The sequence below is a fragment of the Asterias rubens genome, chromosome 10, assembly GCF_902459465.1.
Source record: "Asterias rubens chromosome 10, eAstRub1.3, whole genome shotgun sequence".
Taxonomy (NCBI): domain Eukaryota; kingdom Metazoa; phylum Echinodermata; class Asteroidea; order Forcipulatida; family Asteriidae; genus Asterias; species Asterias rubens.
The window spans coordinates 15,321,725-15,345,649 of NC_047071.1; the positions used below are offsets into that span (position 1 = coordinate 15,321,725).

Consider the following 23,925-nt stretch of genomic DNA (forward strand, 5'->3'; position numbering starts at 1 on the left):
TACTCATGTGGAGACAATAATTGAGCCATTCATTGCGATCTCTGGGGAGAGATATTCTACAAGGAACACAATTTATCCCTTTGTTAAATGACACAACACATTGTGGGCCCAATTAGTGATGCTTGATTTCATGAACGACCAGGCTCATTATCTGGTGGTACAATAATGAGGTATTTATTACTTTTTTATAATTGGAACATTTTTAGAAAAATGAAGAAGCAAATGTTACATATACCTTTTGAAAAGGCTCACTCAACCACTTTGAAGGTTGTGTATGCATTAATCAGGCTTGGTTATCTTCATGTTTAGGTACTTCCATCTGATTTCTGATTTATTTATTTTGCCATAAGAAAAAATCATCAAAACTGTTATACCTTTGATTTTTGGATTCTATTGAAATGTAGATAAACATGCATACAACAAATCTAACTTGTGAACATTTAATTTCTAAAGTTTGTAGAATTATTGAGATTTTGGCGAAAATACGGAGCACTTTTGTCCACGCAGAAAGAATAATTTATAATTGGAATACACAATCTCAGAAAAGTTTTTTTTTTTAATCCCTCTCTCTAAAAGTCCACATTCCTTTAAACAGATTCATTTCTCAAAATGTTATATTGTGAAAAACTGCAGTGCCTATTGCCAAGTAAGCTGTTATGGTCACTCATTTCTTTTAGTAATTTTCAAAGGTATACTTAGTATAGCCTGAATAAAAGTCACCAAAAACCTAAATGTACCAACAGAATTGTTATTTTCCTAGGGCGAAGAATCCTGCCCATATGACAGATGCAGAGAATAGGTTAAAAAATTATCATTTAAATTACAAATTTGAAATGACATTTGGGAAGAGAAACCTTAACAATAATATTTTATTGGTTTAAAAATTATATTCAATATAATGTACACAAGCAGGCAAAGCAAATTAACATCAAATCATGGTCCGGGTGTTGTGAAAATACCAAGTAAATATTGGTTTAAAAACCAAAATTAGTATTCTTTATCCCCGATGCAAATTATCATCTCTTATATCATTGCCGTACCTGCTGCCAAAACATAGGATTCGAACTGCCTCTAGCTACCGGGCAACCTCGGTAGTCTAGTTGGTAAGACACTGCTCTAGAATTGCAAGGGTCATGGGTTCGAATCCCACCTCGAGTAACATGCCTGTGATATTTTTTCACAGGACTCGGGAAAGTACTGAGTATACAGTGCTAACACACATCGGTGTATGGGTAAAAACCAAAATTAATATTCTTTATCCCCGATGCAAATTATCATCTCTTATAAATATTGACTTGTTAGCGTACATTAGATCTCCTTGCTCATGTGTTCATTCAACCTATTGTAGCTTCTAAATTTATCTCTCAGTTGATTTTCTTGGCTATTGGATTAAAATATAACCTTAGTTTCAATCAGTGTGTAGTTCAACCTGTCTTTTTCACAAACGGAATTATTGAGTAGGTTTGGACATATAAGATTTAAAATAAATAACAAATAAATAAATAAATATAAACCTTTATCATGGTGCTCCCATCTTGATTTTGATCCCATTCAAATCAATGTTATCAAACTGAGGCTTGAAGGAGAAAAAGTCTGGTTCTTTTTTTTTTTACAATGAGTTCTAGCATCTCTTACTGCTATTGGAAACAAGGTACATGACCAAGAATTCTACCTCCATGTTTATACCTACTAGAAAATTACATACCCTTTCCACTCACCCAGATTCCATTTGATCGATCCCTTATTCATCCTATACAAACCCTGTTTATCCCATTCACATCATCAGTCATGATGGTTGTTGACCCTGTATGATCCTTCCCCACGCAGCATGACCCCTTGTCATCCTTTACTCCTACACATGTCTCTTTGACATCCAGCCACATCCTACTACCTAATCAATCCACCATCCAACTATAGAGCAAGCTTGTGCCGTAATCCAACAAACTGTACATAGCAAGAAATCATCATTGGGTTGGGGGGGGGGGGAACCTGCTTTAAAGGCAGTGGACACTATTGGTAATTACTCAAAATAATTATTATCATCAAACCTTTCTTGATTACGAGTAATAAACGGCTCCCTCTGAAGTAACGTAGTTTTCGAGAAAGAAGTAATTTTCCACGAATTTGATTTCGAGACCTCAAATTTAGATGAGGTCTCGAAATAAACTTGCATCTGAAAGCACACAACTTCGTGTGACAAGGTTGTCTTTTCTTTCTTTATTATCTCGCAACTTCAACGACCAGTTGAGCTCAAATTTTCACAGGTTTGTTATTTTATGTATATGTTGAGATACACCAAGTGAGAAGACTGGTCTTTGACAATTACCAATAGTGTACACTGTCTTTAAACCTGCCATCCAAATGGAAAAAATTACTGATCAATTTTATAGCATGGAGGCTCACAAATTAATGGAATTTAATTTATACCAGTATTCAGGGCAATATTTCAGCCGGTCAACACGGTTTGAAGACAATGTTGGTAGAAAGCTTCCCTTAAAATATCACTTGATGATGTGCTGTAGCTTTTGAGAAATGATTTAACAATAACTTTCGTCTCAGGAGATGAACATTCTTTTAGCATGTACAAAAACTATCCAAATCCTTGTTATTTGACCGTTTTTTTTTGGGACCACATTTAACCGTTTGGTACACAGATTAATTTAAAAAAAAAGAGCAAAAAACACAACACACAAAACGAAAGCTCAACACTCACTCTAAACAATTGAATGAGAGCAGTATATTTGGGGGTTGTAGTCTATAAGATCCGACTGTTTATAAAAGTCCAATTTTACGTATTTTTGGTGGTCACTAGCGACTGCCTTGTGCACCAAAGGGTTAATGAATGAGGGACCTTCTCTACCCAGTTCACATCAATAATCTGCCTTAAGTTTTCACTGATACTTCACGCAGTACTGACTAAATTGTTATAAATGAATTGTAAAGACAGACTCGTCTGAAGGTGTTCCGTAGTCCTTGTATCGGGGAGAAAAAGATTCTGGAGTACGTCGTTAAACTCGGCAAGAAACCTATTTCTGGTCGCTCCTTCAATTTTTAATCAGAAGTTTTACGATATCAATCTTCCCCAACTGTCTTCTTTTTATCTTTGGCGGGATATTGGAAGAATCCATGAGTGTTTTTGTAATAAATCCACGCTGTCGCTGTGTTTGTTTTTCCTACTGGGTTAACGATTAGTATAGCGTCATCATTCTTAGCGAACTCTTTTTGTTTTGGTTTATGTTTCTTTTTTCTATTCTTTTTTTTAAAGAAAATTTATCTGTCAAAGTTAAATATATATCACGGATCTAATGTAAATAGAAATGTACTTTTTCCAGCCCAGTCTTTACAGATAAAAAAAATATGGTAGAAACAAAAATGTGCACAAAAAGTTGCGAGAAGCACAAATCAAACAAATGTACATGAGTTGCTCCACTAAACCAGATAATGTTCTGTTTGTAGTGCCTCATTGAATGAAAATACAGATCCAATGCTCATTCTAAGGGTCATGATTGCAAGTCATTCCTTTTCCAATTAGCTTGCTTTTTATTTTTATTTTTTTAATTTTTTTTAACTTACTAACAAGCAGTATTACTCGTTATAAATTAGCGCCCTTCGACTAATGAAAAACTGATATTTTTCTTTACTAGCATGCATACAGGAATGTATTGTGCGTGCATTTATGATTTTTATTGTTCAACCCTTTGAATTTGTTTAACTGAATTGATACAGGTTGAAAAAAAAACCTATGTTATCCAGAATATGTGGATCAAAGAGAATATGTGGTATTTAAAGAGCTGAGTTCAACCAAGTTGAAAATAATTTGTTTTTTTAAGTATTTGTCAGCACAGTGCACACTAATAAAATATCAAATTAATTTTGAATACATATAAATCATTGTCTTGATTCCACCAACTTGGTCATACTCCTTGTAACCAACAACAGTAATATATGCCAAGTATTCATTGTACAAAAAGGAACCAGACTATTTCTTCTTGAAGCCTCGTTTTGATCACATTGATTTGAATGGGAGAAAAACAAGATGGCCACCCCATCATATGGTCTATATAGACACCATTTTACCATTCACAATTACAATTTTGTAAAGTTTATTTGAAGGTTATTATGTGTGTTACGCCTCAGTATTCTGATCTCTAGTTACCTCCCCCCAGCCACAATAGAATGTATAGTCATGCATGTATACATGTAAGTAGCTTGTTTAAAACAGAAATGGTTTCAACCTTTGGTTTATTTTTGCTTTGCAGCCCACCACTTTACAAGACCCTGCAGTATTTCAACTCTCAAATCCAGTAATCCCCCAATAAAATAGATGTCATGCATAGACTATTTTATGATTTACGATACACTTCAGCAACATACAATATGTAAATTTGTTGTTGTTTCGCCCCATGTTTCCAGGAAGCTAAACACTGACGCATGAATCTGTTTTTACATTTCAGAGACCACTCCTCAAAATAACCTGTTTCTAAATCAACCCATTTCCTTTGTTGGAGTAATGTACACGCTTGGGAGACATTATTAGCATTTTTAAATTGCGAGTAATTATTTGTCCGAATGTTGATCCGATACTTCTTCCTCTCTAAGGATGCATTTACCTTGAAGCCCTCCCTGTTCCTTGATCGCGGGTTGCGATTAATTTATCATGTTGAATACCATGTTGTCACGAATACTCAAACGATGTTTGTTTTTGTTTACACCTTGTGGAGTGTTTCAGTATTATAATCTGGAAAAGAAAAAGAAATGGAGTGCCAAAAAAAATTGTATACCAAAAATTCAGACGCGATTCAGTAGAGGATGACATGATTGATTTATACTTGCGGGTAAAAGAAATAAAAATGTTAAATGAGGATGGTTCCAGTTGAGAACAGAGGCAAATATAAACAAAGGATGGATGCAGTAAAAACTGTGGGCTATTTTGTCAGTTATGATGGTCTTTGGTTCTACTTTTGACATTTGATTCCAGTAGGAATGTTTATTTATTCACTTCTTCATTCTTCAGGCTTTTTAAAAATCATAAACTTTCAGAAGACTGTTAAATTATAATTGGACTAAAATTTACCAAAACAAAAAGGATATATTGAAAATATGAAAATCGAACAGCAGCCTACTATAGGGACTGTTTGAAAGTGAACTAAATAACAATCTATTAAAGAGCAATTCCCTGTCCAGTCAAAAATTTACTGGCCCAATGTCAAAACTACTGGCCTCAGGGTTGTGGTCCTCTAAGTCCTGCGTTAAAAATGGAGCCCTGCTGTTCACATTTGTTTTGAAATTGACAGGTGTATTAGAGGTACTGGACACTATTGGTAATCACTCAAAATAATTATTGGCATAATACCTTACTTGGTAATGAGTAATGGGGAGCTGTTGATAATATAAAACATTGTGAGAAACGGCTCCCTCTGAAGTAATGTAGTATTTGAGAAAGAAGTAGTTTTCAAAGATTTTGATTTTGAGACCTTGGATTTAGAGTTTGAGGTCTCGAAATCAAGCATCTGAAAGCATAACTGTGGTGACAAGGGTGTTTTTTTCTTTCATTGTTATCTCACAACTTCAACGACGGATTGAGCTCAAATTTTCACAGGTTTGTTATTTTATGCATATGTTGAGATACACCAAGTGAGAAGACTTGGTCTTTGACAATTACCAATAGTGTCCAGAGTCTTTAATATTCAATTATGTTTTTATGTTGCATTTTTTAATAAAATAAAATATCGATGCATGTTAATAGTGGTTTATTAAGCCCTACTTTGTGGATACCATGTTTGTCTGGTTCCTCGCTCTATGGTCTGTCATCAGTTTGTGTTCAATCAGGAATCCTAGTTTCTATCACCCCCAGATACATGGAAAACACTTTGACCTATTGTTCTGCAAGATAATGGGATCACCTGGGGTTACCGCTTGGGGTTTAGGGAGACATTGTATAATAAATGTATTGGGATTTTTTTCCTTCTTTCTTTTTTTCCATTGGGGATAAATAATATAATTGTTTTTACCCTGACACAGATTTAAGCACTTTAAAATCAGTACTTTCCCGAGTCCTGTTGACAAAAATGGGGAAAAAGTTAAATACAAATCTACAGGCAGCTCACTCGAGGTGTGATTTGAACCCACAATGTTTTTATTGCTAGAGTTGGATGTCTTTCCACTTGACCACCGAACAAGCACAGTGGCTAGATGCAGTTCGAATCCTATGTGTTAGCAGCGGGTACCACAACGATATAAGTAATTCAACGTTATTATGTTGAATTACACAGCGGATTGGCCGCTGATGGTACAGTACCCCTTTAGCTATTTGTTTATTGACAGTGCAGTACGTGGAGTATGTGAATTCAAAGCAATTCTGTGTTGAATCAACTCCACAAAACAAACATGGTAATGGCTCTGATTTACATTATCCCTAGGAATCAATTAGAAAATATTTGGTTTGGTTTGTCATTGTGGTGGTGTTATTAGAGTTCATGATTTTTTTCAAACATTAGTATACTATGGCTGAACCCCAGCTGCTTTTTGTATGCATAACGAGTCCTGACTATTGCGTACTTCTAAATTGATTTTAGTTTCATAAATCATACAGATGGAGGCACGTGATTTGACAGGATTTTTCCTGATTTCACAAATTTAAAATGCCTACATTTTTTGTTTCATGGTATTTCTGTTGACATGTTTACTGACAAAAGTTTATTTTAAAGTGATGAACAATATTTAATAGCAATGTCTGGGTATTTTGTAATGATTGCAAGAATAAATGTTACACATTGGGGGCGCTGTGATTTTTTCGTGGCCAAGCATTTTGCGCCGAGATACTGGTTTTTAGGATCAACAATATTTAATAGCAATGTCTGGGCATTTTGTAATGATTGCAAGAATAAATGTTACACATTGGGGGCGCTGTGATTTTTTCGTGGCCAAGCATTTTGCGCCGAGATACTGGTTTTTAGGATGAACTTGAGTGCGTTTTTAATTATCGAGCGCAAAAGAGTCTGCCCTTAGAGTAAAACTACCTTGCCCTTAGAGTAAAACTATCTTGCCCTTAAAAAAGTTAGAGTAAAACTACCTTGCCCTTAGAGTAAAACTACCTTGCCCTTAGAGTAAAACTACCTTGCCCTTGGAGTAAAACTATCTTGCCCTAAAACTACCTTGCCCTTAGAGTAAAACTATCTTGCCCTTAGATAAGTTAGAGTAAAACTACCTTGCCCTTTCAGTAAAACTTTCTTGCCCTTTAAAATGTTAGACTAAAACTACCTTGCCCTTTGAGTAAAACTATCTTGCCCTTCAAAAAGTTAGAGTAAAACTACCTTGCCTTTAGAGTAAAACTTCCTTGCCCATATGGTAAGATTATACCCTGCCCTTAGAGTAAAACCTCCTTGCCCTTAGAGTAAAACTATACCTTGCCCTTACAAGAAAAAAGTGTCTCGGGCCTGGATTAGCTTTAAGCGTAGGTGTTCTGACTCCAGAAATTGCTGACCACTAACAAGACTCTAGTGTATGTCAATTAACGGACGACAAAATAAATTGGCTTGATACTTCTGCTGAAGTTGTTGGAATGACAAGTTTGTAATGCCATGACGTATGTAGATAATTGCCTCAATTTGTCTTGTCGTTCTTTTCTAAAAGTAAAACTTCCTTGCTCTTACAAGCTTTTTGTATGCATAAAGAGTCCTGACTATTGTGTACATCTAAATTGATTTTAGTTTCATAAATCATACAGATAGAGGCACGTGATTTGACAGGATTTTTCCTGATTTCACAAATTTAAAATGCCTACATTTTTTGTTTCATGGTATTTCTGTTGACATGTTTACTGACAAAAGTTTATTTTAAAGAGATGAACAATATTTAATAGCAATGTCTGGGCATTTTGTAATGATTGCAAGAATAAATGTTACACATTGGGGGCGCTGTGATTTTTTCGTGGCCAAGCATTTTGCGCCGAGATACTGGTTTTTAGGATGAACTTGAGTGCGTTTTTAATTATCGAGCGCAAAAGAGTCTGCCCTTAGAGTAAAACTACCTTGCCCTTAGAGTAAAACTATCTTGCCCTTAAAAAAGTTAGAGTAAAACTACCTTGCCCTTAGAGTAAAACTACCTTGCCCTTGGAGTAAAACTATCTTGCCCTAAAACTATCTTGCCCTAAAACTACCTTGCCCTTAGAGTAAAACTATCTTGCCCTTAGATAAGTTAGAGTAAAACTATCTTGCCCTTAAAAAAGTTAGAGTAAAACTACCTTGCCCTTAGAGTAAAACTATCTTGCCCTTAGATAAGTTAGAGTAAAACTACCTTGCCCTTTGAGTAAAACTATCTTGCCCTTCAAAAAGTTAGAGTAAAACTACCTTGCCTTTAGAGTAAAACTTCCTTGCCCTTATGGTAAGATTATACCCTGCCCTTAGAGTAAAACCTCCTTGCCCTTAGAGTAAAACTATACCTTGCCCTTACAAGAAAGAAGTGTCTGAGGCCTGGATTAGCTTTAAGCGTAGGTGTTCTGACTCCAGAAATTGCTGACCACTAACAAGACTCTAGTGTATGTCAATTAACGGACGACAAAATAAATTGGCTTGATACTTCTGCTGAAGTTGTTGGAATGACAAGTTTGTAATGCCATGACGTATGTAGATAATTGCCTCAATTTGTCTTGTCGTTCTTTTCTAAAAGTAAAACTTCCTTGCTCTTACAAGCAAGTTGATATGGGGAAAAAAATCACAATTTTGAAGCCATTTCTACCAGTTATTAAAGAAAATAACAGTATTCTAGAAATCACACATGAAATTTTGTTAAAAAATTGTTATCTCATTTTCCAAACTGATTGTCTTTTACTTAAACACAAATAATTCCTCAAAGGAAAACTTGTTATGGAACAAAATGGACAATGGAAAAATAACCATACTTTTAAATTTATAACAGGAAATTTTCATGAGTTTAATTTGTTTAATTTTTATATTTTATTACTTGAATATTTAAAAAAAAAAAAAAATTGTTCCCTATAGTGTCTGAAAAAATAGCAGCTGTTTTGTTTTCAGTGGTAGGTCATTTGTTCATATCATAGAGAAACAATCCCTGTCAAGATTTCATAACTGAATAATTTGATAATAACAATTCTCAGGCCTGGCAAAGTTCTTGATACTGCTCAAACTAATCTGCCAGAATTAATGGTTAACACCATCAGTCTCCTTGAAGACGTTTCAAGCTGAACTGCCCTGAAATTTAAGATCGTTAGAAGCTCTGTCAACCGGCAGATCAAATAATGCAGAAAATCACTGCCTGGAGGAGAATCAAATCTCAACATCTCCTTCTGAAATTTTCTTCTTATTTACAAATCATTGAAGCCCAATGGACTTTGAAATCATATGTAGGGGTCCTGCGGAATGAGAAGACTTTAGGCTTGCCTTAGGGGACGTGATGTGCTGCGGTGGAGCTTATTTTAGCTCAGGGCCCAATTTCATAGAGCTGTTTTTAAGCACAAAAAGTAGCTAACCAGAATGAGGTTATAAGCTTAAAGAGCCAATAAAGGATGATCCCAATATGTCAACTATTACCTTTTTATGGCCAAATAGACATCGCAGATACCGGTTAATAACCATTTTACTCACAAAATTTGCATTTAGTAATAAATATCTCGAGTCAAAAATGCACCCGGCCGCGCGGCTTTTTCAGCCGAGAGTCAAAACCGGCTTATCTATTATAATGACCCTGGACGCCAGTGACGAATTTCCCCATATTGGTTTTGAACACAGTTCTCCAGCTTTGGCATTTCCACACCAAATAGCCGCCACTGACGTCACCATTCCTTTGTCGCGCGGGTTTGTTTGACCCCACGTTTTTCAGAAACTTGGTATGGAGCGTTCTGGAGAAAACCCATTTTTTACCATGTTTTAACTTAAGGTAAGAGGCTCGTTATATTTTTTATGTTTCCTGGATGGACTGCAGCTGTTAGAAAACTGTAATATCTATATATTTGAGATCATTCTTTATTGGCTGTTTAACTACCATGTTACATGTACAATTCATGACTGGTACCCTGCGTATTTCTGCTTAGTGGACAACTAAGTAACATTTTTTGCTTAACCAGCTCTATGAAATTGGGCCCAGGTTTGAAGGGGAAGGGAGAAGGGGATGGAGAGGAGTGGACTCGGAAGAAGGGCATTATTGTTGAAGCTGGTTTTTTTTTTGTAGACCATGAACTTCCCTCTTAAAGGGGCACAGCATTTCTCTAGTAAGGGTACTTCTATTGGGGAATGTAAGTGTTATTGGAACCTTCCAGAGGGCACCACAGCAAAAGCACAGGGCACCACAGCAATTGCTGTGATGGGCGCCAAGGGTTATTTTGAGCCCTTATGTTTTGCTGTGCCCTTATTTATTTTTGCTTGACCATGAATAGACCTATAAAATGGATCTCTTCCACAGTAAATAGTTTAGAATAAATCTCGATTTAAGTTGCACTTTTTTTTCCAAATTGCTGTATCGGGGGCTGCTTGCTATCATTTAGTTTGTTTTTAAACAAAAATAAAGCTGGCTGATTTTATCATACAGAAAAGTCAATTTGTGTTCATATTTCCTGCAAATATTTTAATAAGTAATTAATTTTTAAACACATAAGTCACTTTATTTAAATGAACAAACAAGTTTTGCCCGCAGAGTACGGTGTACAAACTAATTTATAATAGACACCCTATAGAGATAGGTCACTTCGTGAAAATTACTACGTTTCCAGATAGGTCACTTTCTGAAATGCAAATGTCGCACACGCGGGGGCTGGACTGATTTTCCTCATCACACAATACAAACTTAACTCCCAAAGTATTGTTTGTTTACCACACGTGCTGCTAACAACAGCCCATATGTGTACACATCAAAAGCGTTTTCTTCATGATATTGACCTTAGGGCCCCCTTTAAATATAGTGAGAAAGAGTGCACTCGATCCAAAGCACCTTTGTATTGTCAATAGCTCTATCAATATTGCATAATTATCACACAGATGTACGAGAGAAAGTGTCCATCCAAGGGAAGCATTGATGAATATGAAAGGAGTTTCTGCTTACCAGGATCTGGAAACCTCAACCAGAGAAACAGGAAACTGATTTCACAAAGTAATTTCCGAAATGAAATGAATCCAAAGTTTGTTCTAAGTAACACACACCTTTGTCCTCAAGTTTTGTGTCCTGTTGAATTTTTTTACAAACTATTTAGACACAGAAACTTGTCGTAAATGTTCAAAATGATGTTATTCTCCCATTGAAATCAATGTATTGTAATCCGAGGCTGGAAGGAGAAATAAAATGGTTCCTATTCATATAATGAATGTTGTTATCTATTGCTGGTATTGGATTCAAGGAACATGACCAAGATGGTGGCAACATGATAAAGGTCTATCCACTCAGCTATCATCGTTGGTTGTCGGAAGAGTCTTTCGCATAGTTTCAACAAACACATGTTGATTCCAAATGCTGCGTACCTTTAAGACACACTCCATCCGCCCTTTTTCCGCCTCCTGTGAAAAACTAGACACGGCTGACATCACGATGAACGTGATGACATTTACCAACCCTCTTGACATAAAAAGCCATACTTTTGGGATTCGCCTTTCTTTCATTTCTACGGTTTGTTAATCCGATCTCCCATTTGCCTGAAGCCTGGTCACAGTACCCAGGGAGATTGGTGACACTTTTCAGGTGGCCGCGGGCCGCCAGGTTGGGTGTGTGCTGTGCGTCATAATCTGTTTCTGAAATCTGTATTTTGGTCTTAAAATATAGGAGGCTTTGTATGTTGTAAGTCGGCTTAATATGTGCCATAGCGTCTATCAATCATTAAAGACACTAGACACTATTGGTAATTGTCAAAGACTAGCCTTCACAGATGGTGTATGTCAATATATGCATAAAATAACAAACCTGTGAAAATTTGAGCTCAATTGGTCGTCCAATGAAAGAAAAAAAACAGCCTTGTCACACAAGGTTGTGTGCTGCCAGATGCTTGATTTCGAGACCTCAAATTCTAAATCTGAGGTCTCGAAATCAAATTCGTGGAAAATTACTTCTTTCTCGAAAACTACGTTACTTCAGAGGGAGACATTTCTAACAATGTTTTATACTATCAACCTCTCCGCATTACTCGTTACCAAGAAAGTTTTTATGCTAATAATTATTTTGAGTAATTACCAATAGTGTCCACCGACATTAAACATAGACTCCAAATGTAGTACCACCTTGCACTCTGAGAGTGTGAAGATTTACAGTTTATTTACATTGGTATTTATATCGTCGGTGCCCCAACCACCCCAAACATTTCAGAACCATTTTGTGTTTGAAAACATTCTTGTGTGTTGATTTGCTATGAACTGGAGGACTTTGATGAACTAGGACAGTTCCTAGCTTGTGCCCAATTTCATAGCATCACTTACCACGAAAATCTGCACTTTATTGGCTGTGAGTTGTGCGTGGTGCATACATGCGTGCCCATTTCCATTGTTTGACCTCATAGTGATTGTGGCAAATTCAAGGGGTTTATACTGATTTGATCTCAATTTCTCTCAATTTCCTTACAGTGGCTGAGGCAGGGACCCACGTTGACTCCAAAAACCTGGCGCTACGCTTTGAGAAGAAAATTGCCAGCAAGATGTCCACCAAGCGTGTGGCCAACTTCTTCATCGACGACACCATGGGGGACGTCCTGGACAACCTGTCCAGCATGGTCAAGCAGTATACAGGCAACAAGAAAGATGCCGAGAAGATCATCAAGAACATCATCAAGGTCACCATCAAGATCGGGATCCTGTATCGCAACGATCAGTTCAACCAAGAAGAACTTGCCCTGGCGGAGAACTTCCGGAAGAAATTCCGCACCCTCATCATGACGTTTGTCAGTTTCTACGAGGTGGAGTTTAGTTTTGACAGGGACTATCTGACGAGACTTCTGGACGGCTGTGCGGACATGTTGACGCAGCTCGTACAGAGACACCTGAGGGATAAGTCAATCGGTCGAATTGACCACGTCTTTAAGTTCTTTACGAACAGTGCCTTCATGGAGACCGTCTTTACGTCGGACACTCCTCTGAAACCCCACCTGGACAAGATCATGGTGGGACTCAATAAACTTATCGAAGGGGGCCACATTTAAAAAAAACTTTTTTGAGAATTTTGTGTTTTTTTTAATCAAAAAGGAACTTGATGCAACTGTTACCTTAACCATTCCTTTTTCCCCCACTCAAGAATTTCTCAAAGGTGGTTTTTTTATTGTTTAAATCTTCGAACAGAATAGTCTTGTGGAACTGTAACATACATACTTCCTGTTGATTGACTGAGGAAATGGCCAACTGGCACAGACTGACTAAGTCTGGACGAATACATGCACATCCACCTCTACTGAAAATTGATTGGGAAAGCAAAAAACATTCAGAGGATGCAGCATATGGACATATATAGTGTTTCTCCCCTCTCGACCTTTGACTGGAGAAACCCATCGTGTTCAAGTAAAAGAGAGATCCTGGCTGGTCATCACAACTTCCAGAAGTATACTATTCTTGAGAGTACAGGCGAAGCAAGGAACAGGTTCTGTTGCATACTGGGTTTGTTGCGGCATGTGAGGTGGTTTATGAGACCGACCTTTTTACCACAAATTACCACTGGTTACTCCGTACATCATTTAGCTCCATGAATATATGTGTTTCTGATAAAAGATATTAGACGTTTTTTCCCTCGCCATTTTCAGACAAGTCCATTGACATGTGAATGGGGTTGCCAGATAAAATAGACTAGTACCTCAGACCTTAAGCTTTTTAAAGGTATGCAGCAATTTTCCACCGTGATATAAGACAACTCAAGCGGAAAACGAAAATTTGATTTTGAACTTAACACAAGACACCACGGCAAACCACACAACAGAATCTGAATTGCCATGCATCAAATAATTAGAAGCCTGGTGCCCTTTTTATGCATCGAGTATCGGCCCTGTGTTTTGTATACGTATATATTGGGGAACCAATGAAGCGAGTTCAGTATGAGACACCATTTGACCTGACCTAAATGTATTGTTTAACTTATATATCCAAGCATGTCTTCCAAATATGCAGGAAAAAATATCGGGAGTTGAAAAGCCACAAAAAAATACACTTATAAACTGTTAGTTGAAATGCCACATACCTGTAGAAAGGATTTTATTCAAAGCTGTGTATCGTTAACAAAAAAAGGGGATAAAGGTCATGTGAGGAACTGTTCATGCAGAAACTGGACCAGTGGCGGACATGAACTTAGTCTTGGTGCAAGACGTTTCTCGTTTCCCTTTTCACGCACACCGCGGCCAATTCACCAACAGCGCCCGCACCGACTCAATCCGCACCGACTCACGTGACTTAGTTCACTCACCGCTCCGGCGGGGGAGCGGTGGGTGAACTAAGTCACGTGAGTCGGTGCGGATTGAGTCGGTGCGGGCGCTGTTGGTGAATTGGCCGCGGTGTGCGTGAAAAGGGAAACGAGAAACGTCTTGCACCAAGACTAACATGAACTAGGTGTTGCTGATCACTAACCAAAAACTGATTGATGGTAGCCATGTGATTTGTGATGTATGTTTACAAAAAGTGTCAAATAACCTGGACTTCCTATAGGGGTCAAAGTGCACATAGCTGATGAAGAGAGGAAAGCATAAACCTTAAATTTTATGCAGATGGAGGAATAGTATTTGTATCAACTTCTGATGTAAAGAAGTAAAGCACATCTTATCAGTTATTCAGATGTCATAATTATTTTTATTTTTATTTTACAACACTTGGTTTAATGTGGAGTTTCTTCCCATCCGAACAACGACACATCTTGCCGTGGAACGCAGTGGAGTTTGCGCAGTAATTTATTTTTGTAGCGCAAGGTGATATGGTCTATGCATGAGTTGTGTTGAGACTGCAATACCATAAATGTGCATTATATTATGTGATGGGACGGTATCATTGATAAGAGGGTTTGCCTTTCAGAAATAGATTCGCTAATGTTGCGGCCATCTTGGTTTTCATCTGTTTTACTGTATGGAACCATAAAGGCCCGGTCCCACTGCAGCGATAACGATAACGATAATGAGAACGACGCAGAGAGAACACATTCTATTGGTTGAATTGCTCCACACAGAACATGCACACGCTCATTCAACAAATGGAACGCGTTCTCTTTGCGTCGTTATCGTTCTCGTTATCGCTGCAGTGGGACCGGGCCTTAATGAGGCTGGGATGACAACATAGTCAGGTCTCTTCTATAACAGAAAGAAATTGGATCTTTCATTCGTTGTGAATACAATGAGGCAAGAGATGGTTTCATCTTTCATGATTTTATCAATCAATGTTTTATGGGAGGTGCAATTTAGAGAATTGGATGATACCCAGGGTCCAATTTCACAGAGCTGCTTAAGGAGGAAAAATGCTTAACAATTGTCTGCTAGGCAGAAATGAGCAGGATACCATGCAGCCACAGATTGTGGAATGATCGTTTAGCTGGTAACCTCAATCTTATAAGCACAATTTTGTTGTGCTAAGCCACTTTTTTTGCTTAAGCAGCTCTATGAAATTGCGTAATGTAAGGTTGTATGAGTCAGTATTCATCCTAGTCTTGATGTCGTCACAAGATCTTAAAACATAGTCTAGAAGAAATGCTGTGATGCACGATGCGGTTGCTACCCGGTTCACCATTCATCTGTTTCTTGCCAGATTTGTGGAAAGGTGAAGCTCAGCTACTGGAAAAAAAGAACAACAGAGAAGTAATTCTCATGTTGATAGGAGGAGATATGCTGTTGACACTCGAGGGTTTCCTGAATGGGGTACGATGATATTCTCATTTGGGAAGACGATTTCAATCAGGGTAGATTTATATCTCAGTTAGGGTTGTTTGGTTTTTAATAATAATAACAATAATAATGCATTTATAATGCGCCATCTATCTAGTGTACAAGACCCTATTCCGAGGCGCAGAATAAAAAACAACACATATACAACTATAAAGAGAAAAATAAAATACACTGGTTTTCTCTAAAATGGGGGCATTAACATCCTCATTTGGGAAGAGTGTTCCAATCAGGGGAGAAGTATATCCCCCAATAGGGGTAGTTTGGTTGTTATCCTACATATATGGTTTTCTGATTGGGGACATTACTATCCTCAATTGGAAAAAAAACGGCAGACTGGAAGACGGGTTAAATCAGGGTAGATGTACACCCCAATTAGGACAGTTTTGTAAAGGTTTCCTGATTGGTGCATTGGTGTCCTCATTGAGAGAAACCAGGGTAGAAGTATATCCCAATTGGGGAAGTTTGGTTGTTGAGTTCAAAGCTAGTTGCAAACATATGCTTACTGTTAGTCTGATCCTAAAATGATGATGAACTTTGATTAATATAAGCTGTTTGGCAATTCAGGTACAAAATATTGCATTAACTTTTAAAAACACCGTTTTATATGGCTTACTTGGTGTCTTTATTTGTTAAACTTAATTATTCCTCCCCCCCCCCCCCCGTTTTTTTGTACTATGCAATTAAAGTTGATTATTAACTTTCATCTCTACGTGACTGTCCATATAAAGCACCACTCTCAGTTGCTCGTTTATTTTATTTGATATATTTATTTGATAGAAGTTGCTGGTACTTGACTGTGTCGGTATCTTTATTATCCATGGAAGTCAATCTGACCTTTACTTTCTGCATCAAATCAGAGCGCTTCAACAAGTCTGTTGATGTGAATTCAGGTTTCTCGGGAAATGCATTTTGTTTGTCTTAGCTGCTATAGATGTAGACCTTATGAACCTGTTGTCATTGTATAGGGTGTCCTCGGTAGAGGTCAAAAAAGAAGGTTGCTCATTGGCCCATACTGTGTGTAGCGCGTACAATGATGTGCATTTCTATTGTTTTAACATCGGCATACCTTCAAGATGGTGGGAAATGGCGTCAATGTGTGAGGTCTATTGACGAAGGATATTGAAGTTCATGGCATTAGCGTCACTGGTATATATACAAAATGTAAAGTTGTTAAAAAAGTATTTTTTATTGTTTAATTTTATACAACTTTCAGTATCGGTTATAGTTAAAACAAAGGGTGATATTTATAGAAACATGTTATTTAATATAGGGACTAACTATTGTTTCGAACAGTATTTGATTTTAAATAGTAAAGTTGGGCGAATTAGACACATGTACATGCCAGCTTCAAAGGATAGCCCATTTTCATTGAGCTGTCAAGTGTCCAAACTTGCTTAACACAGGCAAATTTTGCTTAGCAAAAGCAGGTTACTGGTCAAAACGTTCAATGTACAGTACTTGTGTCTTGTATCAATGATATTCTGCAGAATAGCTTAATGAAATTCAGATCTGCCGGGCCCTATTTTATATAGCTGCTTGAGCAGAACAAAAAAACTGCGTAAAAAGATCCCTGCTTAGCAATAACGAACAGGATACCAGTCACAAATTAAACATGTGACATGGTATTATGACTGGTAACCTATGGTAACTGAGTTTTGTGCTCAGCTACTTTTGGTGCTTAAACAGCTCTATGGAATTGTCCCTGGAAGGAGCAGAAAGCATATGATGTACTGTTATTGTATAAGAAGCGCCCCTTGCAGTACAGGTCGAAATCATCATATTTCCTCAGATGACGATGGCATGTCAATGATGTCAGTTAACAATAGGGTCATTTTAATCACCACCAGTATCATGTTAGTAATATTTGTTAGGTCAAGAAGCATTCAAATATGCTGGTCAATGAATCCAGTGATAGGAGTGATTCATTTAAACAAACAGATTCCTTAAAGGTTCAAGTTCACACACCTGGGTGAAGGGAAGCCAGTTATGGCTGACGTCAGAGTCAAAACGTACTACCTGTAGAAATAAATAAAGAAAACATAATAAAAATTTATTCAAAATTTTAAGAAATTAAAGAAAATGTAAATCTATATACTATCTAGGAGACTATCATCTTTTTTTCTCTTTAGAAGAAAAACAAAATTCTCTTTAGACGAAAATCAAAATTAACATCGTTTTTGGTTGTTGAACATTTGTTTGTTTTTAACCAAAACAAAAAAGGCCTTTATGAGGTACTCTCTGCACAGGGTAGACCAGAGCAAACAAACAAACTTGGAAGGACCAAGTAAGAATGGAATTAAGTCACTATTGAGATATGTAACCCAAGGTTCTTTAGTCTTTTTTTAACAGTAGATCTCAACAGCTTGTGCTTTTCCTGGCTTTCTAGCAGAATTTAAAATACATGAATTCATATTAGAGGAGTTCATTGGCTCCAGTATAAAGACTCTCAAGGGCCTTGTGGTTGTACGAAATAGAAGAAAGAAAAAAAGGATACCTCAACACTCATGCTGTCCGGTACTCGATGAGAAAACACTTCTCATATTCTGTCGTTGTTTGCTTCGTTTCACATTCAAGTTGACTTCAGGGTCAACGAACAGACAATTGCTTAAAAAAGGGTAACTTAAATTGTGAATCATTATGATGCAAAACATATTTCAAACTATGCTTCGCACTGCTCATACAAAATTGCAATGAATATGTTAAACCTTTTTCTTTCACCAAGCAAGAAAAAGTTTTTATAATTATCTGAAAGCAAAAATGATCAAGCCTCCCATAATAATTTATTGCTTTACAGTAGATCTTTCAAAGTTTTACTCTATCTGCATTTTCAAAAGAGGAAAGATACCACAATTGGACCTCGGATAGCAACAACAATCCTTGATGATGGACAGAAACTATCCCCCTGGCCTAAAGCTTTCTCTACCCTTCAAGTCTTAAGTAGTTACAGGTACATCTCCATATGATGAACCTGACACAGAGATCATCCCAAGAATCTTAAATAATGTATTTGTTTCTTCAGACGTCTTTTTTCAAATTCCTAAATCAACAACAAAAAAAACTCCCCCGGAGGGAAAGAGATTTTGTTTTCCTTCCCTTAAAGTGGTAGATAAACACAAAACTTGAAGATACAGATTTTAAAAATTAAAGGGCTTTATTTTGTATGCTTCCATTTGACCTAAGGGCAAAAGCTGTTTTGTTGGGTTTTCTGAGAGTAACCTGTCGTTTGTGAAGAATACTTGGAAGGGAGATGGGGAAACAAAATTGACAAGTTCACTGTCTGTTCACTTCAGATACTTCCTTGAATTATCAACTCAAGTATCAAAGTCGGTTTGATAGGCAACAAATTTGTGGAGCCAGAAGTAAGAAGATGGCAGATGAGTTTGTAAAGGCACTGGACATATTTTGTCAAAGGCTAGTATTCTCACATGGTCTTTTATTATTTGAGTAAGAAATTACCTCTTTCTCAAAAACTATGTTACTGCAGAGGAAGCTAGTCATCACAGTGTTTTGTACTACCAACAGCTCTCCATTGCTCATTACCAATCGGTTTTTATGCTAGCAATTATTTTGATTAATTCCCAATATTGTATAGTGCCTTTAAATTAGCACAGTGAAGCCCAGCTCAAAGACATTCTAAACAACAGTCATGACATAGTCGTATAGCTAAAGCCACAAATTCAGATGTCTCCAAATTTAATGTATTAATTAGAACCTTTGTTTTTATCAAGCATTGCTTTATCATGTGAATGAACATAGATCATGCACTGTTATTGAATGTGTGCAAGACATGCACAGTCTGTTGCCTTTGTTGCCAAGGGCCCAATTTCATAGAGCTGCAAGCACAAAAATTTGCTTAGCAGCATAGCAGCAAATTTTTGGCCTTGATAAAAACAAGATTAACAACCAAATTTCCACGTGATCAAAGAAGAAATTTCATGCTAAGCACATTTTAGCTCTATGAAATCGGGCCCTGGTCTTGGTCTAGACTTGGTGCCTCTTTAAAAATACCAATCTCTCACAAAAATAACACCTTTAGATGTGTAACTCCAATCTTTCTTTTTTTTCTTTTTAATTTTAGCTGTTAATTTTTTGGGGATAACTATTTATGTTTTATTGATATTTTGGGATCTTGGTGGTGGTTGACCTCATCTTGTATGCTGCTATTATTTATATATAAAAAAGTTACATAAAGACATTATTTTTATTTTGAAATAGTAGTTTTTAATTTGGTGTAAAGTTTGATAACATGTGCAAAGTATACAGTTTTGTAATGCATTTATTTGTTTACGCGGAATGGGTCTTTGTGAACACAAGAGTAAGCGATTTTCTGTGTTGTGGACAGTTTGAGAGGAAAGTTGGACCAGGCTAGACGAAATATTGGTTGCTGTTACGATTTATTAAAACACCCATCATTTTTGAAACATTTATGAATTTTACTCACAAAATAAAATTCAGTTTGTTAAACACAAATCATGTGAAAAGTACTCGATTTTGTGTTTACACGTAACTTTTACCCCAACTCATTTAGAAATTATCATTACATGGTGTTACCACAAACCTTTACTATAACTTTCAGAGGTTAGTTTTAAATATCATTTTTCGAACCTTAAAAGATCGAGAGTAAAATGTTCCCATAACATGAGAACAAACTGGTGGCACAATATTCTAGCATGCAAACTATAAACTCAGAAGCACAATATTGTGGTCAAAACATCTCAATAAAACAAGAATCATTAAGTATGAGACTATTGTATTTTGTGGCTAATTAAGTAATGTATGAAGACTAGTTTGATGATTTTTGTAAAAAAAATGCTGGGTGTATATAGAAAGACAATACTAACAAGGGCTTCCTGTACTAATGACAAAAACATCATTCTACAACAAGTGTATTATTTAATATAAATGAGGCAATCATTTCTAAGGCCATTTTGTGTCTTGGGAAGATGCAACAGGCAGACTTATTGTGTAAAGTGGTTTTTTTTATACGTGGGAGTAGGTTTTAAATTAAATGTTGTATAACTTGTTTTTGTGTCTGCTAATAACAATCAGTGACTTGAACTCTACTACATATACTGCTTATAAATTGTCTTAACCTTGTCTTGATGTTCGATAAACTGTACAAAATGTACACCTCTCCAAAAGTTATGACAGAGCACTGGCCGGGTCGGAGTTCAAGCCTGGTCAGAGTTCAAGCTGAGGTTTGAGAAAAAAATCCCTTATTTAAAGTTACTATGATCTGTAGCAGTCACATTCTAGAAATGGTAGAACTTTTATTTAAATCTGGTTCAGTTACCAGTGTTGGGAAATAACATTTTTGTTTCAAGTCTCAACTTTAAAATTGCCCTGTTATACATAATCGTCACCCTGAAAATAATCGTGTCCGCCATTCTAAATTTGTCACAAAGGGCATTCGAAGGCTGCAACACGAGACACATATTAAACATGGTGACATTTTCGTAGGTTATTTTTATATGGGGCCTGACTGAAATGTTATCCTCAAGAGACCAATGTTGTATCCTCCCTTTTTATTGATGTAACTGTTTTTTCAAGGACCTGGTTATAAAGCTTGGGTTGGAGATGGCAGTGGTGGTATTTTTTGAGAGAGTTGTACATTTATGAAGAAGTAGTCTTTTTTCTAGTCTGCTAGTTCTGTTTTTGTGGTGCTCACGCTACAACTGTAGTATTCCTAATTTGTTGTGGTGTGAACTTGTAGAATTTGTTGTGCAAGGGTCTGAACAATTGATTAACGACCTTCTTGAGTGAATACTAAGGATGAATATGACGTGGAAATACCTTAAAGACAGGTTTACAGTTTAACTGTATTTTTATCTCATAATTGGCTTCCTGAAAAACGCTTGTTTTGAGCTCTCACTCAATTTCATATAGCTATTTAAAAGAAGGCTTACAATTTTTCTTATCTTTACTCAAACTCCAAGATTTTGTTTGACACTTGCACAGAGCCGTATGACTTCACAATCCCATAACAAATTACCTCGCCTAGCAGAAACATACAAAAATATATTTCATCAAATCTTATACACCCAAATTCAGAAATCCACTTAAGGTTTATTTTTAGTTCTTGTCCGGTGCTTTTGAAGAGAAAGAACTGTTTCAGTAATTTAATTGTTACTGGCGCAATGCAATTATTATTATTTTATCATAGTGGTAGTTGTAGAGTGCCTTTGCTTTCTTTTTTTTCATCTTGGGGTTCTTGTTTAATTTGTATACCATGTATATGCCGGGTAAAATTAGATTTGCTTCAAGTCCTCTCTTGCCTTTTAAGTTTTCCCCAGTGTATGTAGAACTGTAATATATACTATAAATAACTATATATAAACTTACTAACATTTAAGGTGCAAGGTTTTGTATTTTTTGTATGTAGAATGTTGTGGGGAAGAATATAATATTGTTTTTGTATTTTGTGCTGTTTGTAACAAAATTACAGCAACGACCCTATAAAGTTAATAGATCTAGAAGTAAAATTAACCATCAAACCAATGTATAAACCAATGTATAAACCTGGGTGCTAGATTAAGGCCGAATCCGAATTAGCGGCTACGGCTACAGCTAGATTTCCTCATCACCATGCGTTGAGGTATAGGATGTCCTTAGCAACAGCCGTAGCCGTAGCTGCCAATTCGGATTCGGCCTAACACTGCTGTAGTGTGATTTATACCTGAGTAAACTAAGAAATAACAAATAAAAAGTCATAGGATGTATGAAATGTTTCCCTGTAAATCTTGTGTTAAGGCCCAAGTGTGTTTTCAGAAACTAAGATGACCATTTTCATTTTATATGCAGAACATTATATTGCATTGGTCGCCATCTTTGATGAAACAATGTGAAAAACTCCCCCCCCATAATAGTTCGTTGACCTCAGTGAGAGGACTGTTAACGGCTTATGACATCTTATGCAAGGGGTCTATTCTTCACTTTCAAATGAAAATTGTCACGTTTTCAAGGGGAAAAGTGATAAATTGTGACATTTGGTTGAAAATGGATGCTGAGTTTACCTCTAACTGTTCCAAATCCATCACAAAATGGTTTATGCCTCACTTGAGAGAATTTGTCTTTTAGTTTTCTTGATTTGTTACCATGGTGACACATGTAATAAGGTCCATCAGGAGTACGGTTTGAGGGCATTGTGTCAGAGACGCTGGCATAGCGATCATAAAAATAAACCGATAATATACAAACGATTATTAAGCTAAATGCTTCACTTGGTGCTGATCTCCTTTAAAAAGCTTCTATTTTTCCTTAAATGGGATTGAAATTTGTTGTGTTTGTTGTTTATTTTGTCCTGCTTGCGCCCTAGGCCTAGTTTCAAAGAGCTGCTTACACAACCAGCCATAAACCAAAATAAATGTTACCAGCCAAAGTACTATTTCATATGTAGGCCTACTGTTTTCTACTAATTTTCTTCTTAATTTGTTTGTCAAAAGCAGAACTGTTTTGCATGCTGCTTTTATTCTGCTTGTGAAATTGGACTCAAAGTCAGAAGAAAAAAAACACCTTCTCAAAACTCAAACACTCTTCAGTCTCCTGACAATGACTAGAGCAGGCTAGTGGAAACGTTGAGGCCAATTAAGAATTCACTCCACAGTACGTAGTGGAGTTAATAAGGAAAAGTCCCCTCAATCCAATGAGCAAACTAGCTGTCCAGGCTGATTCCCTTACTCCCCGGGTAATGGCAGTTCTTTTCAGAAATAAGTAGGCCTATAGTCTCCTGAATTCTGAAATAAACCCAGTGGCAGTAAAATGAATAGCAAGGCAAAGTTCTATGGAACAAATCTACACAGCAAAGTAGATAAAGTTGGGATCATTTTGAGTTTTTGTGTGTAGGGGAAAAATGAAATCATACATGTAGTAGCCTTGTGTAAATAGACCCGGAGATGAGAACATTATGACCACACAAAAACCAAAAACCGTTGAGATGGAAAATAACATATAATGTGCATCATATGAACACTTGTATGCATATATGCTACTTTTCATATATCAAGTAATAAACCACAAGGGGAACTGGGGTTTTCTTTGTTTCACCAAAAACAAATAAAGCTATTTTTCAATAACGTCAGGTTTTGAATAAAATGAGT

General features: G+C 36.6%; 1 protein-coding gene across 1 annotated transcript; it reads left to right on the forward strand.

The window, feature by feature from the left end:
• Positions 1-12,559: 12,559 nt before the first annotated feature.
• On the forward strand, positions 12,560-14,183 carry LOC117295258 (tumor necrosis factor alpha-induced protein 8-like protein 1). The gene has a single exon (XM_033777801.1). The coding sequence runs from the start codon at positions 12,626-12,628 to the stop codon at positions 13,124-13,126; it is 501 nt and encodes a 166-aa protein (XP_033633692.1). The 5' UTR covers positions 12,560-12,625; the 3' UTR covers positions 13,127-14,183.
• The last annotated feature ends 9,742 nt before the right edge of the window (positions 14,184-23,925 follow it).

Bases quoted from the DNA above. Each gene is read 5' to 3' on its own strand.
- LOC117295258 (XM_033777801.1), top strand. From the start codon at position 12,626: ATGTCCACCAAGCGTGTGGCCAACTTCTTCATCGACGACACCATGGGG.